The 15,799-nt window shown below is 40.9% G+C and overlaps 1 protein-coding gene across 4 annotated transcripts in view; it reads left to right on the top strand.

Annotated features, from left to right (window-relative positions):
* The window catches only part of kif21a (kinesin family member 21A), a 53,462-nt gene that overhangs the window by 17,772 nt on the left and 19,891 nt on the right, over positions 1 to 15,799 (top strand). For 3 of the 4 annotated variants that reach the window (XM_072670360.1, XM_072670366.1, XM_072670352.1), the window contains exons 3-14: positions 2,382 to 2,564; positions 3,655 to 3,804; positions 5,135 to 5,269; positions 5,505 to 5,672; positions 7,085 to 7,200; positions 7,442 to 7,637; positions 8,204 to 8,393; positions 9,292 to 9,355; positions 9,458 to 9,667; positions 11,243 to 11,308; positions 14,127 to 14,211; positions 14,652 to 14,769. In XM_072670360.1, the coding sequence (XP_072526461.1) occupies positions 2,382 to 2,564; positions 3,655 to 3,804; positions 5,135 to 5,269; positions 5,505 to 5,672; positions 7,085 to 7,200; positions 7,442 to 7,637; positions 8,204 to 8,393; positions 9,292 to 9,355; positions 9,458 to 9,667; positions 11,243 to 11,308; positions 14,127 to 14,211; positions 14,652 to 14,769 (1,681 nt within the window). The remainder of the gene's footprint in view (positions 1 to 2,381; positions 2,565 to 3,654; positions 3,805 to 5,134; positions 5,270 to 5,504; positions 5,673 to 7,084; positions 7,201 to 7,441; positions 7,638 to 8,203; positions 8,394 to 9,291; positions 9,356 to 9,457; positions 9,668 to 11,242; positions 11,309 to 14,126; positions 14,212 to 14,651; positions 14,770 to 15,799) is intronic. The other variant, XM_072670372.1, reaches the window with a different exon arrangement.

Here is a 15,799-nt window from a genome sequence, read left to right as displayed (position 1 = left end):
ACTATAAATAATACTAGACTCCCATAAGGATAGCTTTGCTCATGTTTTAATTAGGGTTGGGCAATATAGAGGGTATGCATTGACCTCACGGTCCCGCTGAAGCATGCCCCCTTTACTTAAACTGAGTTCTGCAACACGGCTGCTTTTATTAGGTAAAATGACCAAACCAGGCATGAAACAAACGATTATCTGCTCAAGTTAGCAGACCCGACAGCAATCCACCCAAATGACCAAAGAACCAATGGTCCATAGGAATGTCCAGCTAACTGAGACTCAAATCACAACCATTTGGAGGATAAAACCTCATACCTGAGAGCACAAAGTCGAGTGAATGGCCCCTTTTACTGATACTTAGCTTGTCGCACCCCCCACATCTGTCTTCAGAGTGTGACTTCACCACTCCCACATGTTACGGTGTCTGGATTCCAGTTGTTTCTGTATATTGCAGCAATCCATTTGCTTCCCTTCTCTTTACCTTTCAGTTGTCTATAAAAGGAGAGCTCCAAATTCTTTCTGAATCTGATTGTACAGACAATTCCACAACAGTTCTTCCCCGGATTTGTGTTAGCAGCATTGACATTGAACGCTAACACTGCCACTCATTCGACCCTTTTTTGGGTGGGGTTGTCTGATTGTTTTGGGTTCATAAATGCAAGAAAAGTGTTCAGTGTGAATGATTTAGGCCCAAGACTAAAAAGTAGGTGACTGGAGAATCCCCCTCTAAAGGTCTTAAGGTTTTTTCATGTCTGTAAGTCTCAGATAGTTGCTGAAGCAGCTTTATTAATCCCTTACTTTTAGTTTAAGTGTTTCCATGGCAAAACCGACTCAAATCCTTCCCGTCTGCGCAGCCAACATTTAATCTTACTGGAAATGCAGACAGCTCTCTCCTCTTCTGTCTCTCTGTCTCTCTGTCTGTCTGTCTGCCAGCCACCCTTTCATTTCCTCACCCCTTGCTGTGTCCCCTTCATAGTCACTTACTCACTTTCTCTTGCTCTCACTCACTCACTCACTCACTCACTCACTCACTCACTCACTCACACACACACACTCGCTCTCTCTCTCTCTATGTGTCTCTCACATGCACCCACTTCCAATCAGGAGTATTTAAATGACATGCAAGTTTGGGTTTTCACTTCCCTCTTCCCTCTCCCCCCAGCTCTTGTCTCTACTGGGTTGCCACGGCAACCGAGCCTCTCGAATCACTCCTTTTCAGGGGCCTTTATTAGATCTGCTCTCATCCTGCCTTTTTAAAAGGAAGGAGGACATTTAGCAGCTGCGTTCAGCCTATATGATCGACATTAATATTTCATACTCCCTCCATCCCTCCATGCTACTGCTCATGACCTACATCCCTTAGCTGTCCCTGTTTTACCTCTGAACACTGCCCCCCCTTCTCTCTCTCTCTTGCTCGCTCGCTCTCACTCTCTCTCTCTCTCTCGCTCTCTCTCGCTCTCTCTCTCTCTCTCTCGCACATCCCAGTGTTAATCCAAGCTTTATCCGCAGCCCCTCTGACCAGTCAACCGCATCAGCAGATCGTTGGCATTCCCACCCCACTCACCCAACAGACACACACTTATAACCAGCCACTACATTGCACTGATTCTTTGATATGTTCAGTTTGTAAATAACAGTATGCCACACAGCGGAAAAAGCCACATATCGTTGCTGTCATGCAAAAACCCTTGGATCTCCAAAAATGGCAACACTACAGGAGGAGGAATAAACCTTCTTACCCTTCCATGAAAGACAGATTTGGTTTCACATTGTAATTTAGCAAGCGCACTGAAGAACTTTGCATGATATAGTTACCTCTACACCTGTTTCCCTATACTTGATATTGATTGGTTTGTAGAAGGGCATGCGTGCAATTCCAGGTGGATATCCTTTCTTGGAAAAAATGAGCAGATTTATTTGGTTTCCACTTTACTGCTAATATTATGGCGTTACTTCAAGCAGCATCAACTTCAAGCTTAGTACTTGAGGCGTGTTTAAATGAACATTCTCATCATGCATCAATTATTTAAAAAATATAATCAACCTTTTTCTAGTTCTTTTTCTTCTTGTATTGTATAATCTGTGACCGTAGCCTGGCTGAAAGTCCTGCAAATAAACCAAACCATGTTTGGTCCGGACCGTGGTCCGAGGCACCTTTCCAACCCGATATTTTAGTTAGGACCAAACTGAAAAGTCTGAATATCCAGACCAAACTGTGTAGGTGTGAAACTACCCTTAGGGATGTGTGTTCTGATTTACATATTAACTACATTAGCCTGTCAGCTCTGATACAGACCTCAACAAGCAAGCTGTTTGACTACATTTGGGAGTTTGATTTTTCATCAGACCGTCACTTTGAATGAATGCTGGTCTGTTACTGTTTTCAGACGGGTTCAGGAAAAACATACACAATGGGCACTGGCTTTGATGTAAGCATTCCAGACGATGAGCTGGGCATCATCCCACGGGCGGTCAGTCACCTTTTCAAAGGCATCGAGCAAAGACGGCAAGCTGCAACTGACCAGGGGAGACCGGTCCCAGAGTTCAAGATCAGCGCCCAGTTCCTGGAGGTAAGTATACTGACTTTACTTCGGTCACCAGCCACTTTTTTGGCTTGTGGCCAGTGCCAGTTATTATACAATCAAAATGACCTTAGCTGATCACAGTTACTTTCCACTGTTATTGACTTTTACAGCCATGTGTAAAAAGTGTCGCATGGTGCAGGGTGCAGGCTTTTAGTATGTTACGTTTGTCTAGCAGGCACAAAGAGGCTAAACATGCACTTGAAACACAGGCACTGGAGATATTACAAGTGACTATTGGATTGTTTATCAATATTTATTTATTATTATCAGTTTTTTTCAGATTCTGAAATGTGCGTCACTTGTTGTGTAATAGATAGAAAGATAATGTTTGTTTATGCCACCTCTGTGACGTAAATCGTGCAGTGGAGTTAAAAGGCTTTAACAAAGGACCATAATAGGATCAGGCTTAACGTAGTCAAACACCAAGCCACTGAATCCATTGTTCTGTAGCCTGTAGGACTGCTGTACTTGTCTGAGATTTAGATTGGCATTACTATGGTCTGGTTATCAGACTTGTGCTGCAGGGAGACCACAGCCAAAAGAGCAGAGGCTGACAGTGCAGTCCTGAGCGTCGCCATGGCGTCCCTGCACACAGCGGGCTCTGTTTGTGCCTGTGTGTGTGTGCGGGCGCACTGCACTGGACTTGCTGTTCCCATGGTGATGCTCTGATCGGTGTCCACGGCTCAGACTTCTTTTTTTTTTTTTAGGGGCCATTTATTGAATATGAGGGTTATTTACTGCTCCTCTCTCCCTCCCTCCTCTGCCTGTGCATGTTCCTAAATTAACACCCACCCAGAGAGCCAAGTTCAGCTATTGGAGAAAGGGTGGAGGGAGAAGACCAAAGCCATGGTCCATATGACTGAGCTTTACCCCGATCATCCATGATCAAATGTGTTGAACATTTTGTGCGTAATGAGGAGTTAGAAAATGTCAGTTATAATGAAAATGAGTTTAAATCATTTATGCTTATCAGTTTATTTCTGTGTGTGTGTGTGTGTGTGTGTGTGTGTGTGTGTGTGTGTGTGTGTGTGTGTGTGTGTGTCTGTGTGTCTGTGTGTGTGTGATATGACTGTAGTTGTATAATGAGGAGGTTCTGGATCTGTTTGACTCTGCGCGTGATTTGGAGGTCCGAAAGCAGAAGTCTCACATTAAGATCCATGAGGACGCCACTGGGGGCATTTATACCGTGGGAGTGACCACTCGCACTGTCTCTTCAGAGGCTGAAGTAAGTGTGTATCCTTCTATGTAAATCTCAGATTTTATGATGATTTGAATCCGGGGTTCCTGAATGGCCCAGCTGCGTTGACCCTGTCATCGGAAGATCATTGGTTCAATCCCTGTGAAACCACAGACATCCATGGCAGAGAGTTCCAGAGAGCATAATTGGCCAAGCTTTCTCTGGGTGGGTAGGATGTTGAACAACCCCCCCCAACCCCCCCCCCCCCCCTCTCACTCCACCCCCCCTCACTCCACCCCCCAAATATCTGTGCAGGCGGGCATCCATACTAGCCTTCAGCCCTCCAGGGCTGGTGGTATTATGTGATGGCGAGTCATAACTTGAGTGGGAAGTGTAAACCCGCAAAATATAGGGGAAAAGTGATGCTATGATTCTTTAGGAAGTTATTTAGTACATCACCTAAAGTGTTATTTTTATGTGGATGGTTCAAAAGAATCGGGACATTATAGCCAATATCTACAATAAACATTACTTGTATTAAGTGTGAATTCTCTGAATTCTCTGGCCTGCTCTATTTACACATGGGCTCACTTGGACACTACCCAGACTTTGTACTAGGGGGCTGGCAGGATAAAAGCAGGATAAAAGCCGGGTACAAATAATTCAGACATTTGTGTGAACACGTACAGCTCCTCCGGGTAATGTCCGGAAAGGTTCTGGGTTATCGTGCCATGTTGGAAAGTGGTTCAAGAGAGCACAAGAGAGATAAGGGAGAGAACATCACTCCCTCATCACTCAGCACTGTAATAACAAACATGGGTGTCTGTTAGCTGTCATAACACAATTGGTAGTTCGCCTTTTCCTCTGAGCGCATTCAGCTGTCTGAGGTCATTGCATCAGCAGCAGTTCGAAAAGATGTGGTAGATGAAGCACATGCTAGCCTTCACCCTCCAAGTGCTGGTGACATGGTTTAATTGGGGTAGATGTATTCAGAGGAAATTATAACAAAAAATATATATTTTTTATTTTTACCATTACTTTTATTTACATAATTTTACAGAAAGAAGTTGAGTTCTATTATAATGCATTGTATATAATTTTATTATTTTATTTATTTAAAAAAGAAATCATATCAGTCATAAAATAACAATTTAAGGTCATCTAAATTGTTTGATGCATCCCCATGCAATGATGCTTTTTAATTATTCTAGTGTGTGTGAGTTTGTATATTTCTGATATGTGAGGGTGTAACGTGGATGCTCCTGTTTTTATTAAGCACTTATATGTATGAGTGTAATTATTATTAGTGGTGTGTAATTATTATTATTATTATTATTATTATTATTATTATTTTAACATTATATTTATTATGTTGTAGATGATGCAGTGTTTGAAACTGGGCGCTCTCTCACGCACCACAGCCAGCACTCAGATGAATGTGCAGAGCTCTCGCTCCCATGCCATCTTCACCATCCACCTGTGCCAAGTGCGCGTGTGTACAACCTCAGACAATGTAAGTACCCAATCTGACTAATTCTGTTCTAATACCCATTCCAGCTGCTGGTGATCTTAAGACTTTCAGACAGCATTTTTCGAAAATATTTATCCTTGAATATATTGCTTTGCTAGTGGTTCCTTTTCAGTGGTTAAAGTTCAGACAGTTTCCTGGCAGTGTGTCCTCAGGTTCTGTTAATGAAGTCGTGCGAATGAGGTGTTAAATCTCTTACTTCTTCTCTTTTTTCTATAAGGAAAATGAGACTGATAACCGCCTAGCTAGTGGCTCACCTGACATGGAGGAGTTTGAGACACTGACAGCGAAGTTTCATTTTGTGGACCTGGCTGGCTCGGAACGACTGAAGAGAACAGGGGCCACAGGAGACAGGGCTAAAGAAGGCATCTCCATTAACTGTGGACTGGTAGGGACAGTCTGTCAACATCACTAACCATATACAGCTGTGGTGTCTAGCTGTTGTCTGGATTTTGATTGATGTGTATCTTCTTCTATATTGTCACTGCCGTAAGAAAGCCTTGTAACAGCCATTTAAGCAGTTCCTAAAACAGTATCTACAATTATCATCTGCTGGTGTCCTGCCCTCCCAGCACATTTGTAAAAGGCATGTTAAGGGGTCAACAAGTGCATGGAGGCGAGGTTAGCAAGGAGCGGAAAGGGGAGAACGGAGTGAGTCAGAGGCTGTGACTGAAATGATCCCTACTCTCTCATTAGTATTGTGCCGTATAGAGAGGGACTATTTAGTTTACTAAGTAGCGCTAGAAACACACATGAATGTGGATTAGAGCTTGGCAATATGATGATATTTTATCATATTGTGATTAATTTAGTTATCGTGATGCACAATACGCTTTTCTAAGCATATCAAGGATATTGTTAGTGCTTTGTTAGGATATTGCAGTGTAATTCGACTGGTGTAACTAGATGATGAGCAGCAGATGGAGAGCATCTGTTGCTACTGATGTATTTAGTCTGTGATTACATGTATTGTGATCAATATTGTGTATCATGAAAAATGTCTTTAAATATCGTGATATAATGTTTTTACCATATCGCCCAGCCCTAATGTGAATCATCATCAGCATGCGTCAGCACCGGTCGCATAAACAAACACGAGAGTGGCTAAGTCTTGTTCAGACCTCCACACTTGCACAAACTGAATCCTGAATCAGTAAAAATAACCTTTGGTTGTTACATCTTTGCAACCTTTGAGTCCTACTGTTACCAAACTACTCCAGTGGCTTGTGTGAACTAAGAATTGTGGGAGATCATGGTGCTCTCAAAATCATACTTGAATTTCACTTTTATGATTTGGACACTCAGAGAAAAATGACCAATGTACTCAATCATGCTCCACAATGGTGGCTTTTCTCCACTCAGAGGCTTTTTCTGCTGTGTATGTCGCCATGGCAACCAATAGGAGCATCGACATTCAGAAAGCCTCTTTTTTTTTTTTTTTTTTTTTCACAATTAAATGTTTTGGGTTTTTTTTTTTTTGGACAAATTACTAGTTTTAACTCAATGCTACAGAGAATATGTATGTGGACATTTTGTAAATAAAAAAAAAATTTATGTCATCTGTGATTTTTAAATTGACAATTAAATCTAATGTTTTATGTTCAATTAGATGTTGATCTTGCATATACATTTTACTTATGACCACCAAGGTTTTCTTACATCAGTGACTGATAACATCAGTGATCTGTATAAACATATGACCCATATGACCTATTCTAACTTTGAGGGGAAATGGATTTAATCAATAGTAAGTGTGTAGAAATTTACACTGGTTGTATTTTTTCCATATCTTTGATTCAGCTGGCATTGGGGAATGTCATCAGTGCCTTAGGAGACAGAAGCAAACGGTCAACGCATGTGCCTTACCGGGACTCCAAACTTACTCGCCTCCTCCAGGACTCCTTAGGCGGCAACAGGTTTGAGTATAATCAGTTTGCCTAGAAATGTTCTGTAAAGTACAAATGTTTCAGATCAGTAAGGTCAGGACGTCATCTATAGGTATATATTAGTTTGTCTTTCATTATGCATTTTAATTAGGTTATGTTTATATGTAGAACACTCTACAGAGGTCTAAAGAGGTCTAAAACTAAACATATTGTAGGTGTATAGGTGAGAATTCCTCTTGAATGTGAAACTTTCTTTTCCTCTATTCTGCAGCCAAACTATGATGATTGCCTGCATAAGTCCATCTGATCGGGACTTCATGGAGACCCTGAACACCCTTAAATATGCTAACCGAGCACGTAACATTAAGAACAAAGTGGTAGTAAACCAGGACAAGGCCAGTCAGCAGATCAGCGCTCTGAGGACGGAGATTGCCCGGCTGCAGATGGAGCTCATGGAGTACCGCACAGTGAGAGATGCCTCATTCTGAAACAGGCCAAAAAAAATCCTGTTTTTATTAATGATATTAATGATAAAGAATGACTGGAACAGTAACAGAGGTTTTGAACATTGGTGTAGTCACAGAACATAATGCCTGTATATCTTCATCTAAAGGATTAACAGTCATTTTCTAGGCTTTAAAGAGCTTTAAAGAGCCCATATAAAGAGATTGATGTAGTGTGTAAACATTGGTAAAGTTTCAAAAGCCTTAATTCACTCCCCACTCCATAGACAAAATAGGCTACAGGAACAGCCCTTTTTGAATCAACACATTTACCAGGAATATATTGCAATGGGAATTGTGGGGGGTGCTGACATTATGATGTTTTTGTAAAGTTATCATTGCAAACCCAAACCTTTTATAAAATGTTCAGACTGGGACTAGAATCAGCTAAATGCTCCCTATTTATCCTGAAGCAGTTTAGCTTAAAACAGGGAAACACAAAAGGGGGAAATTATGCTATTTAAGAGAGAGCCTTTTAAAGAGAATACCAGATAGACCCTAAGGACAAGTACTAACCTTTTTGTGTACAGGGGAAGCGCATGATTGGAGAAGATGGCATGGAGAGCATCAATGACATGTATCATGAGAACTCCATGCTGCAGACGGAGAACAACAACCTACGCGTGCGAGTTAAAGCCATGCAGGAGACAATCGATGCCCAGCGCGCCCGCCTCACTCAGCTCCTCAGTGATCAGGCTAACCAGGTTCTTGCTAAAGCTGGTATGTTATTTATGAGCGTGAGAGAGTGCAATTTCTGTGGTCTTTTTTTGTAGTCCTGATGGCCTACAATTGCTGTAACTAAAATTGCTGTGGCAAACAAAAACATCAAATGAACTATTGGTGTGTGATGTTTCCTTCTTCTAGTTCATCCCTGGAGTAACAATGCTAATGTAGCTAACAAGCAATGAAAGCAAATACTCAATGAGCTGTGTCAATTCAAGTTTATTTATATGGGATGTTGTCACAAAGCAGCCTTACAGAGACCCAAGCCTCTTTTGAGGAACCCAGTGGCATGTGTAGCAAGGAAAAACTTCCTCAGATCCAGAGGAGCCAACATTCAAAAGGGGGACCCATCCTCGGCTGGTCAACAGGATAAGGATATTGGAATATTGTACATGGGAGAGGGACAGGAAGAAGAAAAACAAGGGTAGGGAGTGCCCTGGCAAACAGGGGCACATTTAGTTCACAGTGAGTTCAGAAATCAGCCCAGAGGCCAGGCAGACAGCAGCACCCAGCCACAAATGAACTCACTGCAGCATCAAGCAGACAGCAGGGGCAGCTCAGGACATGGGAGAGAGGGATAATATAGAGTATAATGGAAGTAGTAAAGAACAGGGGTAACATGTAAACGGGCTACAGCACCAATAAAGATACTGTAGGTTATTATGGGTGGTTAACCAAATGCTTGCATTTTCGGTCTAGATTTTGAAGATTGAGAGTGTGTCTAATACCGAACAATGAAACAGCGTGCTTGTCTCACAGTAAATCAAATTAAGTAATCCCTAATAGATTTGTGAGGTCATCGCTGTGGTTCACAGTGTGTGTCCAGCTGTTATCTGTAAAAATGAAAAAAATGATTGCTTTGGTGCAAAATACAGTATGCATCGTTTGTGTCCAGGTGAAGGCAGTGAGGAGATTGGGAATATGATCCAGAACTACATCAAAGAGATTGAAGACCTAAGGTGGAGCACAACATTCATTCTGAAAGTATGTTCATACATCATGTACAGGTTCTGCACACTAAACACTGCACACTTTGTTCATCTTTCATCTCAAAATTTTAGAGCAAAACTGCTGGAAAGTGAGGCAGTAAATGAGAATCTGAGGAAGAACCTTTCCCGAGCGACCACACGCTCGTCTTTCTATGGAGGACCTGGAGCTTTCCCCCCCGCCTTGCTCGGACCTGACCCTTCCCAAGAGACCTCCGATATCATCGAGCTGGCTAAGAAAGACCTGGAGAAACTGAAGAGGAGAGAGAAGAAGAAAAAGAAGAGGTAAAAAGAAAGAAAACCAGAGGTGGTTTGGGGAGGGAAAGTCGTGGTAAAATTAGATGCATGCTCGATGTCTTTCCATGTGGAGCAGTTAGAGTGCACTTGCATGTGTACTGTCAGCTGCAATTACACTGGAGAATGTTGTTCAAATGACTATAATTATTACAGTGTGAAGTAGTAACATTCGTTCGCCTGGCTTTATGGAGCTCTGAAGAACATCAGGCTAAAAGTCACAGCAAGGTCAGTGTGTGATAGATGGGAATCAATGCAATGCTGGTTAATGAAATTATCAAATAATCTGTAATATAAAAAACACTGTTTAGATTTCAGTGTATAAATGACAATATGACCATGACAAAAATAACATTATTAATATAACAGTACTAGATTATTTTTAGCTCTTTCAATTTAGGGCTGCACAATATATTGTTTCAGCATCGTCATCATGTGCACATGCGCAATAGGCACATCGCAGGACATACAATGTCACAAAAGACAAATAAAAAAAATCATGCACATCATGCAATAACTTGCTTTATACAAGAGAAATTCACACTTTTCTTATTTTCCATAACAGATCTACAAGTGACTGATTATATCTGCCCAATACTTTTTTTTCCCCCAATATTATGCAGCCCTAATTCAAATAAACAATGACATACGTTTTATCTACACACAAGTCACAGAGAACGTGAGCACTTCAGAATCAATATGATGCTCTAGTCACTTGAAATTTGGAGAATAGCATCTCTGTCATTGCTGCTGTGGGCCGGAACGCTGCTACTGTACTATGTAGCTTTGGTGAAGCATTCACAAGACCTCTCGCGAGAACTGTGAAACACCGGGTAACCAGAGTCATATTTGTGTAAAATCCTGTAATAAGCATCAGTCCACATGCATCTTTCACTTTTTTTATTTATTTTTTTTCTGGTTCTGTATCCTTCAGCTTGTCAACAAGTGCATGTGTACAGCTGTCCATGAGAGAGAGCTCAAAGCACAATTTGTATTTGTGGTAGTGGTGTAAAAGTGACACTCCCCAACTGTAGAGGGAGCCCAAGAGCAAAAATACCAATTCTTGCATAATGCTGCTTTAATTCTGAAAAGAACCCAGTGACGGCAGGAAAAAGCCCTGTATATTGCAGTTTTTTCCATGTTTAGAATGAATAGCTTGTGAAGGTGGTCTGTGTTAACTGTACAGAAAAAAGGGAAGTTGCAGTTTTATTATTATGGTTAATATTAGTTCTGTTTCAGTAATACAGATATGCACATTTTAACAACTAAAGCTGCAAATAAGCATGAGTAAACATTTGAAATATAATTATGCTGTTTAGAAGACAACAACTGGATAAAATATGTAAATAAATTAATATCTAATAGAAGTACACACGCTAAAAAGCTTAAAAGGCAGACTTAATAATAATAATAATAATAATAATAATTACAATGATATTAGGAACGTGTGCCGTTCCTGCTCTCGCTGATGTCCTCTCCCGCCTGTCTCTGTCTGTATACGTCCATTGCCCACCCTCTCTCCTCTCCTCTCCCTGACCCTTCCCCTCTGACCTGCGACCTGTGAAGGCTGCAGCAGCTGCTGGAGGAGAGGAGAGTAGAGGAGGAAGAGGAGATGGAGGTGGAGGAAGACAGGTTTGTCGCACTAAAACTCCACCCACTGCGCCCTCCTGCCCACCCTGTGCCCTGCTCCTGCCCTGCCTACTTTTAACTCTCTTTATTTTAAATCCAGGTAGTTGCCACACTTGGAGGAAGAGCCAGAGCGTGCCTTCAAAACATGTATATTAATATTACAGTCTATTCATGTGGGCTGTGAGGAGGGTTTGAACCTTGCTGCCTGATTTAATTTTTTTTTCCCCCATACTTTGACAAAGTTGAACTTCTCCACTGATTAGTTTTCTGACACTGTGGTTTGGGAACTACCTGATCATTAGTCTGCTTTTTCTTTCCGTAGTTTCATTTACACAATAAAGCAAACCAAGCAGTTTCTCTTTTTTTGGTTTTTGGTTTCCCTGCACCTTTGACGCCTTAATTTCGGTCATATTGCACGGAATGCTTTGTCTTGTATTGTGGCTTTCATTTCAGTTCCTCTGCAAGTGCTGCATTTCTGCTCAATGCAGCAAGTTTTAGTTTCATTTGTCCCCAGCCTTTGCAGTGGTGCAATGAATAATCAGTTGCAGTGAATGCATTTCTCTAAGGAGTGGATGTGACTGTACAGTGGGGCAAAAAAGTATTTAGTCAACCACTGATTGTGCAAGTTCTCCTACTTAGAAAGATGAGAGAGGTCTGTATCTATTTTCATCATAGGTACACTTCAACTATGAGAGACAAAATTAGAAAAAAAATTCAGGAATCACATTGTAGCATTTTTAAAGAATTTATTTGTAAATTATGGTAGAAAATAAGTATTTGGTTAATAACAGAAGTCTAAAAGTAATCTTTGTTGGCAATGACGGAGGTCAAACTTTTCATGTAAGTCTTCAACAGGTTTGCACACACTGTAGCTGGTATTTTGGCCCATTCCTCCATGCACATCTCATTCGAGCAGTAATGTTTTTGGGGCCGCCGCTGGGCAACACAGACTTTTAACTCCCTCCACAAATGTTCCATCTTCAATGCTCTCGCTGATGGAAGGAGGTTTTGGCTTAAAATCTCACGATACATGGCCCCGTTCAATCTTCCCTTAACACGGATCAGTCGTCCTGTCCCCTTAGCAGAAAAACAGTCCCAAAGCATGATGTTTCCACCCCATGCTTCACAGTAGGTATGGTGTTCTTAGGATGCAACTCCGCATTCATCTTTCTCCAAACACGGCGGGTTGAGTTTTAACCAAAAAGTTCTATTTTGGTTTCAACTGACCACATGATATTCCCCAATCCTCTCAATCCTCTTCTTGATCATCCATATGCTCTCTGGCAAACTTTAGACGGGCCTGGACATGTAGCAGGGGAACACACCTGCCACTGCAGGAGTTGAGTCCCTCTCAGCGTAGTGTGTTACTGCTGGTAGCCTTTGTTACTTTGGTCCCAGCTCTCTGCAGGTCATTCATCAGGTCCATGATCATTTCGACCCCATGGGATGAGATCTTGCGTGGGGCCCCAGATCGAGGGAGATTATCAATGGTCTTGCATGTCTTCCATTTTCTTACAATTGCTCCCACAGTTGATTTATTCACAACAACCTGCTTGCCTATTGTAGATCTACTCTTCCCAGCCTGATGCAGGTCTACAATTTTCTTCCTGGTGTCCTTCGACAGCTCTTTGGTCTTGGCCATGGTTAAGTTTGGAGTCTGACTGTTTGAGGATGTAGACAGGTGTCTTTTATACAGATAACAAGGTCAAACAGGTGCCATTAATACAGCTAACAAGTGGAGGACAAAACTTCTTAAAGAAATTACAGGTTTGTGAGAGCCAGAAAACTTGCTTGTTTGTGGGTGACCAAATACTTATTTTTCACATTATTTTTCACTTATTTTACAAATAAGTTCTTTAAAAAATCCTATAAATGTGATTTCCTCTATTTTATTTTTTTCCCCTAATTTTGTCTCTCATAGTTAGTGTGCCTATGATGACACTCTCATCTTTCTAAGTAGGATACCTTGCACAATCAGTGGCTGACTAAATACTTTTTTGCCCCACTGTATATGCTGCTGTTATCATGGTTAATTGCATTATGTTGTGCTTTTCTGAGTTTACTGTGGTTATTGTGAGTATCATCATAAAATGACAGAATTTGCACAAAAACTAAAAAGACTGTAAAGAATTGACCAATATATTGTTGCTGCATTTCTATTCATTATAAAGTATTGACAAATTCACATTATCAAAAAAAACATTTGTGAATGACCGTGATGATATACTAACAAGTAGCTGACTAATTTCATTATGCCATTTCTCTTATTTTATTCATTTTTACCAGTTATGTATTTTGTTTTTTACCTGAAACAGCTTCTTTTTGCAGTCGCTGATTTAGCAGAAATCATTGCACTCATTATTTTTCATAACCTCTTTTTGAAAATGTGCCACTACTGTTTTGATGGTGCATTTTTGCCCAGACTAAGATGTTCACAAACCTCAGAAAAGCTAAATAGCTGTGATGCATATTATGTACCATGACAATGTATTGCGATGTTATATTTTTTAAACATCACCCACTTTTTTTTAATTGACTGGTATTAAAAGCATGCTCTGTGATTTCAGAATAATAAAGTGGAGTTCTGTTTGATTAGCTTTGCATAGATTTTTGTTCTTGATAAACCCCTGAAAAGCCCCTGGTCTGATTTACACCAAAGTTTTTGTTCTAAGCTTGTGGCAACTTCATGAAGTTGATTCCACATTTACATATTATGTGATAATAGAAATTGCTCTTAAAATTGCAGAGTGTGGCTTTGATGCATTACTGATAATAAAGAAGAATGTTTACTGTACTGTAACTATTCTATCCTGTCTCCTAGTGCTGTGAAAGAAGTTCCTGACAATGAGCAAGAAAAGGGCAATGAGCGGGAGCAGCCTGAGCCAGCCAATGAGGAAGCAGAGACGGTATGACCAACATAGACATCCTATCTAGAATACTTTCTTCTAAATGTGTGCCTTTTTTCCCTATTCCCAATTTTATTTATATCCAATTCCCACTCAGTAGTTGGGACCACATTATCACACCAGTGCTGGGAGGGTGAAAGCCTTCCTCCAGTGCTTCGTCCAAGTCACATGAATCCAGCCATTACATTATTGGGCAGCTAAACTCACTTGAAGAGTGCTAACTGTCAGTCCTGTTACATCAGCCAAGACGCCCACATTGGCTAGAATTGTACCAAGAGATCGGGAGGGAGGGGAGGGGGGAGGGTCAACCTACATGACTAGAGAGAGCGAGGCCAATTGTGTGCTCTGAGAGTCCCGGCAACAGGTGGCTGTGGCATCATCAGGGATTGAACCTGCGAGAATGTCTGTCTTGTTTTCAGTCCATTGTTGTTTTTTTGCAGGAGGCTCAGGAGGGCAGTGATCATGATGACGGCGAGGAGGAGGAGGAAGATGATGAAGAGGAGGAAATGGATGCAGAGGAGAGCTCAGAAGATTCAGACTCTGAACTGGATGAGAAAGGTGCTGTCTGGTGCTTTTTCGTGGTTGTGGTATTCTACTGCTATGGAAGAACATACTGTTTGCTTTCAGTCCAAACCGTCCAAATGTGAAAGCAGTGTAGATCTGCCTGTTAAACAGTATGTCGAAGTCAAAGGTGTCTCATTCATTACTCAGATAGAAGTGTAAATACTAGGGTTTAAAAACACTTCTATAGAGGTTGAAGTCTCAACTTAAGCTTTTTACTCAAGTAAAAGTACTGGTACTTAAAGTATAAAAGTATAAGTATAAAGTATAAAAGCAAGGCCAAAAGCTTAGGCCGTGCCACAGAGGCCTATAGTGTGCTACCCCACCTCCCCCCAATTTTTTTTCTCTCCAAAATGACTATAATGTTGTATTAAAATGTTAATGTTGAAATATGTTGGGATGCACCAGGCTGCCTGTTTCAGCTGCATATATGCCTATTGATAATGAATGCATTTTAGTAATATCAGATATTAAAGGAGCATCTATGTGAACTACTGAGCATTAATGGTTGTTATATGGAGGGGAAAATATGATGAGTAGTTGCCTATAAGTATTGTAATGGTGCAAAAGTCAAACTTCATCAGTAAGCTTTATTGGAATGTAAATGTGGGGCATAGTTGGGATATTTCACTTGAGTTCTCTTGAGTCTCAGCCACAGACCTCTTCATACTAGGCTACATACATCTGCTATGTCCTTGCTGGAGTGTGAAGTGTCACGTACAGGTGCGATGGATCGCTTTCAAACTAATAGGGTGTCGAAATGGTATATGTTTATACTTCTCATTTAACCACAATAAAAATTCACACTTTCCAGATGACGCGATTTATCTGGATAGGAGTAACGAGGCTATTTTTTAAATGTAAAGAGTAGAAGTAAAAAGTCGGTTGAAAAAGAATTACTACAGTAAAATATAGATAACCAAATGTTCAACTAGATGTGTCAAGTAACAAAGTACAACTACTTTGTTACCTTAATTAAGTAGAAGTTAAAAGGAGTGTTTCAGTCTGAGCTGCTTTTTAATTAAAA

This window comes from Salminus brasiliensis, chromosome 2, assembly GCF_030463535.1.
Source record: "Salminus brasiliensis chromosome 2, fSalBra1.hap2, whole genome shotgun sequence".
NCBI lineage: Eukaryota > Metazoa > Chordata > Actinopteri > Characiformes > Bryconidae > Salminus > Salminus brasiliensis.
The sequence above is the reverse complement of the archived record's forward strand: the minus strand, read 5'-3'. Positions and strand labels throughout refer to the sequence as shown.